Below are 16,338 nucleotides of genomic sequence, written 5' to 3' on the forward strand. Positions count from 1 at the left end.
CCCCCCGCCCGGCGGGGCGGGCGCTTCAGGGCACGGCCGGGCAGGGGCCGGCCGGGGGCCCTGCCGGAAGGGCCCTTGCTGGGCTGCTGCCGAGTCAGCCGGAGCTTCTTCCAGCTGAATCCCGAGCCTCCCCCCCTCCTCCTCCGCCGAAGCCCTGTGGCTGTCGCCCGCCCGCAGGGCCGCCGCGAGGAGAGGCAGAGGGGGAGCGCGGCGGAGCGACGTGGGAGACGCCTCCCGTGGGCGGCGGGAGAGCCCGCGGCACGCGCCTTTCTCCTTCCGAGCGGGGGTACGGGACGGCGTTACCCACCGGGATGCCGGTGCAACCGAAAACGCGGGGCGGGTAGGAAGCCGTAGCAAAGCGAAGCTGCTTTCCCTTATTTTGCCGCAGGAGTCTACGGGCCGTGTCTCTTCCCAATACCCTCTACGGCAAGCTGTAACCTGCTGGGATGCAGCAGGCAGCGGCTGTATCGCCGTCCTCCCCTCTCCACCACGGCAAGGGAGCTCCAGCCACGCCTGCTCTCTAGGGGAAGCCTTCGTAAGGACGGAGGGGCCAAGTCAGCAGACTGCCTAAGAAACTTCAAGCCCTGGCTGCCTGCAGGACCCCTGCCCCGCTTCCCCGCAACCTGTCACAGCAAGCTGTTATAAGTAATTCCCTGTATGTGTTATCACCCAGACGACTGGGATCAGCGCTTGGGTCAGAGCACGCTAGGCGCTGGGAGTGCAAACAGCGCAAACGCGTCTCTTCCTCGGTAATCAAATCTAACGTATGGCACGCTGCAACGAGAAGGGTTAGGCACGGGGAAACAGAAAAGTAACCTGTGGTTATACAGACTATGTAATCACATAAATCGATAGATAGTTCAATGTTTCCTTGAGGTAAGTGAATGGAATCAAACGCCAGAAATCTCTGTTGGTCATGGAAAAGCTGCTACAGAATAAGCTCATTTGCTTCAGGACTTCTCAGGACTGGCTCCACAGTACCACGAGGCACTTAGGTGTTTGTTACAAAGCGGCATACCAAGGGAATCCATCTGTACTCAAGTATTTAATCTGCTAAACCTGAAAGCTTCGAATTTGATTGCAGGCGATCTGCAAAATAACGACTTTGGCGGGAAGCAGTCGAGGCATTGGTTTTGTACCAGAACTTCAAAGAAAAGTTTTGGATTATTATCTATAGACCATCAAGGACCTGAGTAGTTACATATCTGGTGGGATCCCTTGTATACAGGGAAAAAAACAGTCTGAAACAGAATATAATCTGCTTGTATTTAATCTTGTCTCCAATAATTACATATTATTTATAAAGTCCAAAAAAAGTAATTAAGTAAGATTTTCTGTGAGGCATTTTATTTATAAGGAAATGAGTTAAACACATGAGCTAATTAGGAAAATTAAGTATAAAAATATTGATTCAATATGAGAGACATGCAGACATGGAAGACTCGGGAAACCCTGCTGTAAGAAATTACCAAGACACACACATATCTGTTAAAAGATTAAATCAATCAATGTTGGAACTCCTTTTTCTCAAGAAAGTGAGTGCTGTCAAGTCTGCTCCTTTCAAATCATTATCTATTCCCAGTGGGTCAAAATTCTGGCTCGAAGCCAAGTCTTCAATCAGTTTTCGGCCCATTTTTCTTCCTGCTTCAGTAGACATAGCCTTTTGCCAGACCTTCAGCAGCAATCCTCCTTGGAAAGAAACACAACGTGACATTGTCAAATTAACACGGAGCACACGCAGCTCACAGCACACAAGGGACAAAGCACACGTCTGGCAACAAATACCCACTGCTCTCCTGTGGACAGTGAAATGTACACAAAGCTGGAGCATGCCGATGGGGTAATAATTGCCTACAAATGTGTAGGGAGACACAGGCCATTCATTCAGCTCAGGATCCTTTGTTTTGACAGACAACTGGGCTTGTTCCCTCATCACCAGTGTTGGAAGTCGAAGTGATTGAAGACGCATGTTAAGGTCTTGGTCTGCAATTGCACATAGCTTCATGGCTTGTGAAACAGTAGCCTGGTAGTTACAATCATGCATGTCTTTGTTTTTAGTCTAAAGCAACTAAGAATTTGCACTCTCTGCCAGCTAAGGCCTCAACCTAAAAAACAAAATGATCCTAATACTTTCATCCACGCAATAAGCAGTGGCTCTCTAAGAAGTATGCCTGACCAGTCCAGCATAGCACTAGTTTGCAGGAGAGTCATTACCTGCTCCCTACTCCTCTAAGTGCTAATCTTTTTAGTGGGTAAAGGGTCCATAGAGGAAATCTGAGGGTAAAAAAAAAGTCTGCTAGAAAACCAAGAGGAGATTATTCTTCTCCAAAACATGTTTTTTTATATAAAAATGGCAACAGTGAAGAATTGACTTCGTATGGTATTGTACTGGGGAGATGAGGAGTTAAGAGGAGAAGGCAGAAAACAGTGCTTTTGCCTAGTAGGACCACAGGAAAGGTTAGCACAGCAGGGAAGGTCTCAAATAACAAGGCATCTGCTTGTCTGCCTTCAGATATCAGTGGGGGGCAGAGCATAAAAAGAAAAGCTTCTGACCATTGATGAGGCAAGAAGCTTTAGAGGTAGCAGAGCATTATCTCAATACAGGTCCTTGCTGGACAGGCAGAGGTAGCTAGAGGAAAATAAAGAGTAATCAAACTGTGAATCAAGAAACCAAATCTCACTCTCGGTTGGACAGGGTCACATCGTAAGAGGTACCGAGACCCTCTATCTGCTGTTGAAGTTTGCAGCACCAGAAGAGGACTCTGCATCTCACAGGATGTGTTTAAAAGGTTTAAGAATCCAACTCTACCAAAAACAGTATGTCACATTTTGTCATCTGCGTTTTGTGTCAATAAGATCTAGTGTTTCAGGTCCCCACTGAAGCTGTGGATGCAGACACAAGTCAAATTTAGTTTAAAGCTCCTTTTCTGATCTGCAAATCACTCACCAGGTTGAGTTAACTGGCATTTAAGTCCCAGCTGAATGCAAAGCCCATCCCTTCAAAGCATAGTCAGGAAACCTCCTGCCTGCAAAGCGAGGGATTTCAGCTATGGACTTCATTATGGCTGCACCTGCATGAAACTTCGTCATCCCTCTCTTTCCTTCCCTCTACCATCTTCAGCATCCATGCCTCTTTTCCTCTCTCCTTCCAGTGCTGTTCTCATCTGCTCTGCTGCCCTGGTGCTCTGCTCCCTCCTTGCTGCCCTGCTAGTCCTGCTTTTCCATCCTGTGCCCCCCTCCCCTCCTGCAGGTAGGTCAAGAAAGCCTGAACCGTTTCCTGAAATTCTGGCATAGACTACCAGGGACGGGATAGAGCTGTTAAGATCCTTATTCAGATTTCGAGGAATCATGCTACGTGGAAGGTATGAGGGAAGCACTCTGTGATGCGAGGATGCTCTTTTGTAACACTGAGTAGCTTCATTACGCATCTTTTTCAGCTACAAATACAGCTACTGAGAAAATTTTCACTGAACTGTGTGGGCAGAAGAGGATCACAAAACAACCGCCATGGCTCTGGATACTAGTTTTTCAGTGTATTTTTATACTGTATTTTCATTTAAAGATTCAAAATAACTTTACTTCACAAAGGACAAACAAAAATATCCAACCCAGCAATACCTAAGAATGAACTGAAACCTCAGGTGCGTGCAATTCTGTGTCTCACCGCTGGATGGCGATGCAGAACTTATTTTAGTGAACGTGGAGAAGCCAGCATTGTCTAAGGATACGGTTTTGCTGGGACAGATGATATTCATCATTTGCCCATTTTTTGTAATGACCTCAACTGATCTAATAATTTTATTTACAGCTTTAATTGTTTCAGATTTAACTGGTGAAACACAAAGTGGTGTCTGTGTTTTTAAAGATCCTGTGAAAACTGGAGAAAAAAGTAAGATCATCTGCTCCAACAAAAGATGCATTTGTCTGATGGGAAATCCTCAATGCTTATCTTCAGTGTCATCCCATCTACTGCATTTGCTCTCTGGTGTGTTGTTTACTTATGGTTGTACTTTTAGCTTTACTGTTTTGCTGTTAGTCTCTAGGAAGTGTTTATACTATTTTATATCAAAATTCACTGTGTTCATATGGAGAAAGGTATTGAAAGAGGGAACAAGATATTAAATATCTAAGAACTACAGACATTTGTAGGTCGGGCTCATACCTGTTAATTGATTTGCTTTATGAAGAGTTCTCATTGAAAGCAGGACTCTATTTTGCTGTGGACTGAAGTCACTAATGGATGGGAGGACATCCCCTTCAACAAGCATTCTCTGGGGCAGAAAAGCCTGGAAGTTGTTTGTGGTCAGGAAATCTGTAGAGAAGTGTGTGGCTGCAATGAAATCCACAGCATTAGCCCAGTCTTCACCAAAATTTGCTTCTGGAGCAGAGAGATATTTTAAGCTGGAAGAGATCAAAATAAAAATGTAACAGATAATTGAAATCCCCTGTAGACCATGGTAGTTGATCATTTATCCCAAATGTGCTTTGTTCAGTATAAAATCCTGAGTGGTATCAGGGCCACAATGACTTACAACCTCCTTCATCACTTTTTACATAATTTCTTCTGGCATCGCTGCCCCTGCCAAGATTAAACACAGCTCCTGACTCAGGCCCATGTTCCCAGAGAGGAATCAGCATCTATTTTTAAGCCCACAGCCTGCCCGCCCATCGCAGCCTGGGCAGCTGTCTCTCACTGGTCATCCCAGGCTGCAAGACAGCAGAAGGAAGAGTGGAGCCTAAAGAGTAGAGGCCTAAAGTAAGAAAGATCATGTGGACTTTTTTGGGATACTTCCAAAGAGGCATGCAGATGGGAAGATCCCCCTTGGCCACGTCTCTTGTCCCCATACCTGTCCTGGAACTTGGGCAGCGCGTAAGCAATGGAGGCGACGTGTGCCCTCCACATGAGACGGAGGGCATCATCCAGTTTGAAGGAGGAGAAGGTTGCAGGGCTCACGGCTTTGTGTCCTGTAGACAACAGATACTGCAGCAACAGGGAGGAAAAAAGACAGAGAAAGAGGGGAGAGGTTTAAACCCAATGAATTTTTTAGACTTAGGTACATACCTCACAGAACAGCAAGTTTGCAAGCTAAGGGAAATTGCTTTTGGGTAGTTAGAATGTGCTGCTTTATAAGTAACTATAATGTCTATCATAAGGAGAAAAAGGTGATTAATATAGATTTATAAAGTTAATACATATCCCCACTGAAGTTAACAGGAGTTGCCATTCTTTGACTTTAACAGAGCAACAGTTTTATCTGCATAAATACCTAAATAGGTATTCTGCCACAATAATTTAGTGGACTTTTGTATCTGAGTGCCATGGAAGCTTCCGTGCTGAAATATTGGATTCCTTGAAAACCTGTTTATACTCTTTCAACCACAACTTTCAGAAGAGTTTTGGGAAATTATCCTTAATGGTTATCATTATGGCTATTTGAGAAGCAGATCTTTTATAATAACTTCTGAAACATACTGCTTAGGAAAAACAGTCTTAAGATAACAAACCCAGTCTTGCTCCTAAAACCTCTACTTTCACTCACACTTGCCAAGAGGGACTTATGGTTTAAATTTTCTGATCATTATCAATTATTTGCTTACTAACAAAAATGTTTAATATAGAAGCCTATGTATAAAAATAGTTATTGAACTTTGAAGTAAGAAATATTGTCATCTTTGAGATTAGAGAAGAGCTGAATGAGGAGGAAAGATAATATCTAATTGCATAAATAAGTGTCCTTCTGCATGAAGTTTTAGCATTTTCAGATTTTTAGATATTCAAAGGAATAAATAAACCCTATAAAACCAATGCAAGGCCATTTTTCAAGAGTAATGTTCTATCTCGCGTGCTTATTTTGCATTGCTAACATAAGCAGTCTAAGAATAATACAAATTTAACTGTTAACAAAACAGTCTCTTGGGATAGACTCTAAAATACAGAATTATCTTGAAGGAAGGAAAAAATCCATAACCTGTAAAAACCCTGGCCCTCTTAGCTCTGACTCACTTTACGTTACGCTTTTCATTTTTCCTGCTTGTTACTTTTATATCAAGCTGTTATTGAAAGCAAAGCAAGCTCTCTGAATCTTAAAAATAACAGTAATAATAGTTTTTAAAGCTGATATTCTGGTATTCTTTCCTATAAAATATGAAAAAAAAAGTAAAATTATGTACTTCAAAATAGGCCTTCCAGTCATCCATGAGCTTGGGAATGCGAGATCGGCAGTCGGCAACGCTGTAACAGAAATCAGCTCTTCGCTCTTCTGGTGGCAATATTTCTATCTCGTACTGCAGCTGCCCAAAGAGGCCAGCCTCCACTGCCCCCAGAAGGGGTATGACAGCCAAGTAGTAATTCATACCTGTGACAATAATGAAAAAGGAGGATGTATTAACCATAAGCAAATAAAAATTCCTGCACAGAATAACGAACACTCTCCCATACCAAATGCTACCGTTTGAAGTTGCCATTGATACAACTGTGTTCAGCAGTGGGACATATGTACTGAAATGCACTAATGATGATATCTGTATTGCTTTAGATATGATTTGTAATATTCATTTATATATTGTCCTTTAATAGCCATGCATGAACCGACAGTGCGCTATACTTTGCAAGAAACAACAAACAACCGTTAAAAGTTAGATCTTTATAGGTTGTCACGGACAGGACATCAAAAGTCTCTCAAATATTGGTTGCAAGCTAAGTACAGAAAGACTAAGGGGTACTCCGTGAATATTGTTTTCATTAAAAAAAAACCTCTTCTATGCATCATGGGCATATAAGAAAGGAAAAGGTAAATACTAGTGATATTTTACTGGAAAATAATAATTTTGCTTTTAAAAAAGATTTTGCTCATTTTCAGGAGGAAAGGTGTGGCCTGTCAGAAGAGCAAAGGAAAAATCTCAAGTCACAAGAAGACAGTGTCGCACTGGGAGTCATTGCTAAGCTTGGTCTTGCTTCTTGTTCACTATTTTCATGAGAAGTACTGAAACCTGGATTTCACATCAGAAAGTACTTACATTCTTTTCAGTGGGCTTGCATACATTACATATTGGTACCTGCTTGGGTGACTCAGAGGGCAGTAAAATAATGCAGGAAAGGACTATACTGAATATTATTCTAGGTAAAAAGGGCTGAAGTTCTTAGGCAGGGAGAGTCTCATACACCCTGGGCTGTATTAAATGTGAGTTTCTGATTTAAGCTGACTTCTGGCTTCATATGACTACTCGTGCCACAGAGGGCTGCCCTGAAGGCCAGCCAAAACCACTTGCACTCTCACAACAGTAAGAGACATTTCTGTGCAGTCTGAAAGACTTTTTGCATGTTCCTGCTGCAACAGGGTAAATTAAGGCTAACTTTATACATTTTCTGGAGGCAACAAAATCAGTATGAAGGAAACATGCAGTGGTTAGAAGTAAGTAAAGAGCAGGAATGCAAACATTGAGAAAGTACAGGTGGTGGTTTCCATTCCAGGAAGGTCCCCTGCTTGCACAGGGCTATGCAATGACCCTTTTTGCTTGGGACTGCATGTGACACCTTGCCACAGGGCACCTAGTGCTAGCCATCCACAGAAATGGGAAACTGAAGTTGGAGTATCACACTGAGCTTTGGTTTTACTCTAAATTTATATTTGAAATTTACTCTACGCTGTTATGGATGCACTGCCACATATGCTTATGCCTTTGTTCAGTTGAAGATATATACATTTAATTGCTGGGTCACAGCCAGAGGCTTCATTCAAAGGGTCTCTAGACCAAAGCACTCATGTGGCAGGGAAGGGACAGAGCCATTCGCTGAAACCTGCCAGCAGGTCTGGTGAAAAGGGGACTTGGGACAGGCCAGCAGGGAAGCTGAGAGAGCAAGGCACAGAAGTGATAGAGGGCAAAATGTGCTACAGGAAAAAGAATATGAAGCTTTCCCTTCCCTAGGAGGGGAAAGAATATTTAAACTGGAGGACTTACAAGGGCGTTAACTCCTTAAAAAATGAAGGTTTCCATCATTTCATTGCCTTTAGACATAAGTAATGATTGTATTCTATAGGTTGGTCTTGTCTTTCTTCGTCCCACCCTATATGTCAGTTCCATTTCTTTAAAAATAGAAGATAAACTCTCTAAAAGAGTCAGAGTTCAAGTTTGAGTCTCCAAAAATACTGACTTTGACTCAGATCAGAGAACAAGGGAATTATTTTTTTTAAATAATATGTTCATTCAGCTTTTGAAAAATGGAAACAAAAACATTGTTTGGGGCATTCTATTTGGACTGGTTGGGATATACAATTTGTGTAGGCAAATTAATTAAATATTTTTGATTAATCAAATGAGACAATTTAATGGTTGTTTATGGTTTTTATGGGCTCAGAAGAAATTGCCTTGTAAGATGAACTCTGTGGAAATCTAGGTATGCATTGTGGTTTGAGGAGTGTGTTTCCATATAGGCTGTAAAAATACCAGAGGGAAATAGGCTACACATGTTCTTGCACTTGAGACAGAGACCACTGTAGCATTGCTGCTTTTTGTATTGATGCTACAAGTGTTATTCATTGGGCTGCCCTGCGCAACAATAAATGGATACCCTTGAGTTGCATGTGGCATTCCAGATTCCTTTCTTTCCTCTTCTACAAAGCTCTTAGCCAGCAGTGGATATAACCGCTTTTTCCTTTCTATGTAAAAATGTGGTTATAGTATCCTGTCTCATACACTGTTATTTCTCCCATGATCCTGGCAGTGGACCTACCCTTATGTCCCATGGGAGGACAAGGTGCTTTACCACATCTACCAGGAGTGATGCCAACAGCACATATGGCTGAGTTAGCTCACACCTGGGTCTTCAGTAGAGTTTGACACTTTGCTTTTTCTCTGTACTGCGTGGTGCAAAGGTGGTTCCAAATTTGATACCACTATCATTGAGAGGACGTTTCTTCCTGCAATGCACATTTGCTTAGGTGTAATGGATAGAGCCACTCTCCTGTTACACCTATGACAGACATTTTTACAAATGAAATTCTGGTGTATCTCAGACTAAGAGAAACCATGCATTAACTTGATCCCTCCAGTTCAACACAGCAATATACGAATGGCCTGAATTACCAAAAGCATGCAAGAATTTTGGATATTTCCATTTTTGGGAAGACTGAATTATCTGGATGTGTGTTTTTAGAGATAATGAGGAAAACACTGAAAGTATCAGGAGCACTGACAATAGAACTTCAGATCTTTACACTTTCTCTGTGACTTCAGTTTGTTGCTACTCATTGGAATAATGAAAAAATTTTAACAGAATTTCAACCTACTAGAACTCCAAAGCCAATATTAAAGTGAACAGAAATTGCCTCATAGCTCATGTACACCAGGTCGAAGTATTAACTAAGTTTTAAATGAATACTTGAAAGCCTGCTGGATAAATGTCAGTGTAATAAAGATAATGAAGTTATTTGGATATCATGGGCACAAAGTCTCCCTTTATTTCTTTCTGTGTAGCCTACTGACCACAGTGAAGTTGTGGAGGTGCAACTGAAGGCAGAAAAGTCCTGTCAGATTTGTATTACCGAGGGTGATGCAAGAACCACAGAGATTCCTGCCTGACATTCTCACACCAAGTTTTAATTTGAAGTTCCAGCATCTAAGCTGAACAAATCTGCTCTGGAGTAATTGAAAACTGTGATTTCTATGAATGTCTACAAATAGAGATACCCGTCATGGTGTTTCCTACAAATTTTTACATGCATTTTTGCAATGCAAACATTTTTTAAGCCTGAAAATTGGCATCTTTTTCCTTCCACAAATAAGTTATCAATGTCAATTAACTTTCATTTAGTCACTCACACTTAGGAGTCTTGCTACAAGTTTTCAATGGAGAATTATGTAGCACTGAAATTGCTTTGTAATATAGAAGTCTAAGGGGAAGAAAGATTCTAAATTGCCTTCTATGACACTAATCATGTTTTGGAGAAGAACAATGTAACAGCACATACTTACAGGACCACCAGCTTCTTACAGATATGCACAAGAGGTCTCCATCTTCATAGCCACAGGAAGTCACACTGGAAGGATCTGCTAATCTGCCTGAATCAAATGAAATAATACACCAAATACTTCTCAATCTTTTTTCACACAGGAAATCCCTCTGAGATGAAAAAATTATGTAGCAGTAAAGCATGCACCATTTTGCTCAGAGAAGCAGAAGAATTACTGTTGTTTTGCTTCATAAACTACTATTCCTAGAGTAGTTGAATTTCTCAGTCAATACTTCTGCAGTGCATTGTAATTTGATTGTGTTTTACAGTTCCTCACTGTAAATGTATTCTGAAAATTTATGGAACTGTCTGAAAGTAGGGCATTGCAGTGATATTTTTATAGAGCTCTAAATATACACGCACATATGGACATAAACACATGTATAGCTGATGCATCATTTTCAATGGATGCAGGGCTGCTAGTGTAAGAGAGCTGCTTAACAAGCAGAACAGTACAAATTAAATGTGCTAGTAATTGTCTCATCTAATTGCATTGTGTGATACAGAATCCCTTCCTGTTTAATCATGCATACAAACATGGCCTTACTGTGAAGCTAAGAATGCAAACATTGTTGTACCTGATTAGCAGGGTTTTCAAGCATCTGTGCTGTAGCAAACATGCAAGACATTTCACAATTATTCGTGACAGCATGTAAGGCACATTTTACTTTAAACGTATGACATGGAGAAACAGCCTAATTCCTGAAAGCATAATGTACATGTACATTATGTGGTTATTAGTCATGTGAGTGAGTCAGGAAGTCTGCTTTAAGAGTATGACGTGAAATCACCATGGTCAGGTCCAATGACTTGAGCTGTTCCAGAAGCTCCCAAACTCTGCCCTGCAGGGCACTTACTGTCTCACAAGTCAGCTGAATAATGACACTATCATTTCTGTCAGATTAGAACTAAACCTCATTACATTCTTTAAAAACCTAACCAAATTTTCTGATACTTTTTACTCGAGAAGAAGAGATGATCATGAACCATGTGCATACAGATTATCCTAATTATCCTCTCTAGATGACTGGACAGAGCTTGTGCTTTGGGACATGCTAGCTGCTCATGCCTATATCTTTCAGTAGCAGAACACTGAGGGCATGAATTTGCAGTGTTGAGGAATGCAGTTCAACAGGATATTTTTTAATGAAAAATGGTATTTTTTAATATTTACAGAAAGATGATTTTTTTTTTTATTTTTCCAAGATTCTACTTTCACACAGGGCACCAGAAATAGGCAGCAGTAGTTCACTGGTGTGCAAAGGGAATGAATGGGAAGGATAAAGGAAAAGAAGAAAAAGAAGACAAAATGTTGCAAAAGAATTGTACATTAGATTACCAAAGATTGTTAGCCTAGGTGCTTTCAGAAAATGAAAAGTCCCAGGCAGTATCAGTGATAATTATAACATATATATTAATTACTTGGAGCTGGAAGCACTAACTCTACTTCCAGGCCTACACACCAGTTTTATTCTCTCTGGTCCCTCCTATTCCCTGTGTACATGATTGTTATTTCAGTCTTCAGGTCTATCCAAGTGTTGTGGTTTAAGCCTAGCCGGTAACAAAGCACCACGCAGCCGCTTGCTCACTCCCCCCATCCGGCCACGGTGGGATGAGAAAATCTAAAGGCAGGCTCGTGCGTCGAGACAAGGACTGGGAGGGATCACTCACCATTTATGGTCACGGGCAAAAGACAGGCTCAACTTGGGGAAGAAACAAAATCAATTTAAGTTACTACCAATCAAATCAAAACAAGGATAATGAGAAGTAAACCCCAAATCTTAAAACGCCTTCCCCCCACCCCTCCCTCCTTCCCGGCTCAACTCCACTCCCGGTTCTCTCCACCTCCTTCCCCCAGCGGCACAGAGGGATGGGGAATGGAGGTTGGGGTCAGCTCGCCACACCTTGTCTCTGCTGCTCCTGCCTCCTCAGGGGGAGGACTCCTCACTTGTCCCCTGCTCCACCATGGGGTACCTCCCACGGGAGACAGTCCCTCACGAACTTCTCCAATGTGAGTCCTCTCCGCGGGCTGCAGTTCCTCACAAACTTCCCTGGCGTGAGTCCTTTCCGTGGGCTTCAGTTCTTCCCAAACTTCCCTGGCGTGGGTCCTTTCCGCGGGCCGATCTTCAGTCACCAGCTGCTCCAGTGTGGGCTTTCCCATGGAGTCACGGCCATCTTGGGGGGCCTCCGCTCCACCGTGGACCTCCACGGGCTGCAGGGACACAGCCTGCCGTCAGACCGCGGGCTGCAGGGACATCCACCTCCTCAGGCGCCCCTCCTCCCCCTCCTTCCTCACTGGCCTCGGTATCCGCAGAGGGGTTCCTCTCACATTCCAATCCCCCCACTCACTGCGGGTTCCCCTTCTTAAACCTGTTCTCCCAGAGGTGCTATCCCACTGTTGCCGACTGGGTCGGCCTGGGCCAGAGGCGGGTCCGACTTGGAGCCGGGGGAGCTTCTAGAAGCTTCTCACAGGAGCTGTCCCTGCGGCCCCTCCCCCGCCACCAAAAAAACCCGCGCCACACAAACACATAACACCAAGCTGTTTGTGTCTTTCTCTGTATTGACAGTGCCTCCCATGTCATTAGCATGTATGTCATTAGCAACTATGTGCAATCTCATAAGCAAATTTCTCTGGTATATTTTTGGTGGCAAGGGTGTTAATGAAAAAGCTAAATGATGTTGTTCTCAAGAATGATAATTGAAGAACTCTGAGCATATCCTCCATTTAGCTGTAAACTTACCTTAGCAACACTAGTCACTCAATTCTCTTTCAGGTGTTCCTTTACCAGATTTACAATTCCCTGTTTCATTCTTATTTTGTAAAATGTCATTAAAAACTTTGATTCTATGCTTTGATTTTACAAAGGGAGGAAATGCATTTCTGGACTTCGGTAAAACATCACTTATAAAAGAAGGTATCGAGTTAGTCTTACACAAAGTACCTTTGATTCACATAAGCTGTGCTTTATGCCTTTTTCTGTTTAGCTGCATGTCTTTAAATATTCTTTCCTCTATACTTATTCTAATGTCTCATCTACTGCTGATGTAGGAGAAAGAAATATTATTGTGTCCTTATCCCATTTTTCCTTCTTCTTCAATATAGGTACAACCTTTCCTACTCTTCAGACATACAATACCACCTGAAGCTTTCTTAAAGTTATTGCTCCTGGATTTGTACATCTATATGTCAATTCTTCCAAGTGCGGGTAGAAAATATCCAGTTTCCTCAGTCTGTGTAGGTACGACTCTCAGTTTAACTCCGTCTCCCAAGTGATAATTTCTGTTTCCGCAGCCTCATTTCTACCAACTGTGCTGTCTCAACATCATTGTCTCTACTGTAAATTTAGGCAAAGTACTGATTCCATTTTATGTCCATGAATAGATTATTGCAAATCTTTGTACTGCTCTTATTAAGTAGCAGCTTCACTTGCTTTTTATGGTTTATATAGGACCATATAAAAAAAAATATTTTCTCAGCAACATAACTTTCATAACCAGACAGAATTGTTAATTCAACAGTTTTTGTAGTATTTTCAAGGATCTGCTGTCTGGCACAATGAACTCAAACCCTGCTTTCATTTGCCCCAGCTTATTATGTCAATATACAAATGTTTCAGTCATTCCTCACTAATCTAGCCCAGCTGCCTATCAGTATTAGGTTTAGCCAGTTGCTAACCTCACTACTGTATGCACCCAAATTATGTCTGTCTTTTCCCCTTACCCAGTCATCCTTCAACTTCTCACATTTTTTAGTGTAAAATGCTTTCCAGCCATGTGATATTTCTCCTTCTACTATTTTTTAACCTTCTAATCAAGTAATTTCAAAAATATATCTTCTTGCATAAGGACTAGTCCTACGACTCTTTGGCTGGTGACAGCAGATCTTTACCTTTCTGTGCAACCAGGTGCAAACCTTCCTCTCACCTACTGTGTCCCTCATCTCTATTTGGGAACTCACTGCAACCAGGCACATCTTCACTTTGTGGATGAGGCCACACTACATAACTAGATCCTTTCCAGCATGTCGCCACTCAAATGTAGCTTCTGCATCCAGTCATCTTTGCCTCTGCCACACATTGGGTCAACTCTCCTGTTGCACCAGCCATCCTCTTCAACTTCTCTTTCTTTTCCTATACATAAAGAAGGGAAAGAAGAAAAAGCTTCCCTAAACTCCAGCCAAATTCTTCTTGCTGCTGTCTGCTTGCCAGCTAGTTGCCTCCTTGGATTTTGCTTACTCTACCTCCTTTTCCTCATTTTGACTTAGCAGTTATTTTCCATTAGGTGCGACTAAATGCTGGCAGCCTTCCTTCTCCACCAGCTGCAGCCCCTCTGTCTTCTTCCAAACATACAGCTTCAGCCAAACCACCACCTCATGAAACTACAGACTAAAACCAATAGAGAAAACAACAGGCAGACAGATGCATTTGCTTATGCCTTGTTACTAAAAAAGTTCCTGAAAACATGATTGACTCTTATTCTCTTCTTTCCACCTCTCCTGGTTGCTAGAACAAGGCAAGTCAACTCTGGCTCTGCATGGAAAGCTTCACTGCCTGCTGCATGTGAAGCAGCGTGTGGTAGAACACGTTCCCTGATAAAGCCCTCGATAAGATATTGCAGCCTTAGCCTCAAGGAACCTTTCACACATGTTTCTGTATCTGCTTCTCTGGCATGGCCAACAAGCAAACAAGAATGACTGCCCCAGATAACAACCAGCTTTGGGGGGATGAGCCATTAGAATTTGGACATAATTTAAAAACCAAAATAAAAACCAAACAAAAAAACCCCCAACAAACAGAACAAATTTTAATTTTGTGTAAAACACATGTTTAGAAAATAATGAGGCTACTCCTAAACTGACCAAAAAGAGCAAATGGAAACAAATTCTCAGACAGACAGGTGGACTTTCAACTATCTGTATTAGAAATGAAACTCAAACCACCAATAGAAGATCATAACATAAACAACCAAAAAAGCCTATTAGTTAGCAATTTAAGAACAGCACTGCAGAATGCAGGCCCTGAAACCTACCTAATATAAACAGGACCAACTGTGAATATCTTTACAAAGATTTTCAGATAACTGAAACATTGCTGATCTAAACCATAGATCTTCTGGATTCTGACCAGTCCTGTGTAGCAATACGTTTTTCTGTTAGGACGTTTAATAGCTGTTGCTCAACAAGGCAAGGGTGTTCCCTTCATTCAGGATTTCTTTTTCAAATTAGCAGCTTAGCTCAATATGTCAAAATTTACACCATCTGAGGCTATACTGGGCTTGTGAGGCAGAAACCTTGGAAAGGATGACCCAAAGTGGGTCTGGCAAACACTTCGCTGTTCCAGCAGCTTAAGGACTTAATTCATACCTGTACGAAATTGCCACCCATGTTGCAATGGTAATCCCCAGAGAATATTGCCAAAATTTTGGGATCCAAAGGTGGTAAAATATTTGGCTGAAGAGTTTAGCAAGTTCTTATACACTCCCAGTCGTTCTTGATAGTTCCAAGCATTGATGACAATTTTGTTGTCCTTTACTAGGAAACCCAGCAGGTTTTCAGGTGCAAGGTCCCACAGAGGGGGATAGGCGTCTTCTCCAGTGGCACCTTTTTCACTCTGTGCTGCGGCAGTCACTGGATTCAGGGTAACAGTCACTATAAGAAGAGTATGTACACCAAAGCAGGGCCGCATTGTGAAGGTTTGTGACCCAGGTGTTTGTGCCTGCAGGGCTTTTATCATGAAAGGTGAGGGCTGGGCAAAAAAGGGTGACTCAGACGCAGAGGTCTCCAGCTCCCTTCCCTCTTTCCAGTGACCCTGACGTGGACTTGCCAGATCAGCGAGCTGTGAGTAATGCTCTGTCCTCCCCATGGGATCTGGGAGCAGCAACAGATGTCTAAGACAGATCAGTCTGACCAGAAAATGTCGAAATCTGTGCTGCCCACAACGTATATCCACCCTCCCAAAAGGCTGAGGTGCTACAGGGCTGATTGTACAGTTGTGTTGTCAACCTTTTTGTCTCTCTGTTTCTTACTAGCTCTGACCTTCCCTTCCCCTGCCTAGTTCCTTTGGGTAAAGAAGGGTCAGCAATGCCATAGAGCTCACCCCAAAATAGGCACAGGCAGGGTTAGGGCTGAGGTGCTCTGAGGAGAGCTCCAGGTGCCAGCTGAGGAGCAGCAGTGACATACGGCAGGTGCTGCCATTGGCACCTTTGTCTTTTGGCTTTGGGACAGTTGCCTGCAGCCTTCAGGTCATAAGAGCATTGGAAGTAGCTAAATCAGCCTGGTTGCAGCACCCAGCTAGCTGTGTTTTTAGTGGTTGTTTGTCTTGTGTGGAAA

At 42.5% G+C, this 16,338-nt stretch overlaps 1 protein-coding gene across 1 annotated transcript; it reads right to left on the reverse strand.

Annotated features, from left to right (window-relative positions):
* Positions 1–1,334: 1,334 nt before the first annotated feature.
* LOC104836249 (chromosome unknown open reading frame, human C6orf58) lies at positions 1,335–15,694 on the reverse strand. The gene is made up of 6 exons (XM_010574713.1): positions 15,373–15,694; positions 9,973–10,059; positions 6,172–6,356; positions 4,848–4,981; positions 4,163–4,401; positions 1,335–1,689 (listed from the first exon to the last, which is right to left on the reverse strand). The coding sequence occupies exons 1-6, from the start codon at positions 15,692–15,694 to the stop codon at positions 1,502–1,504; spliced, it is 1,155 nt and encodes a 384-aa protein (XP_010573015.1). The 3' UTR covers positions 1,335–1,501.
* Positions 15,695–16,338: the final 644 nt, after the last annotated feature.

This window comes from Haliaeetus leucocephalus, unplaced genomic scaffold, assembly GCF_000737465.1.
Source record: "Haliaeetus leucocephalus isolate CR32 unplaced genomic scaffold, Haliaeetus_leucocephalus-4.0 Scaffold450, whole genome shotgun sequence".
NCBI classification, from domain to species: domain Eukaryota; kingdom Metazoa; phylum Chordata; class Aves; order Accipitriformes; family Accipitridae; genus Haliaeetus; species Haliaeetus leucocephalus.

Excerpts from the sequence above, each read along its gene's own strand:
- LOC104836249 (XM_010574713.1), bottom strand. The coding sequence starts at position 15,694 with ATGCGGCCCTGCTTTGGTGTACATACTCTTCTTATAGTGACTGTTACC. Across the intron at positions 6,357-9,972 it reads TGTAAGAAGCTGGTGGTCCT|GTATGAATTACTACTTGGCT; the intron begins GTAAGTATGTGC and ends TTATTGTCACAG. Across the intron at positions 4,982-6,171 it reads ACTGGAAGGCCTATTTTGAA|TATCTGTTGTCTACAGGACA; the intron begins GTACATAATTTT and ends CTGTTGCTGCAG.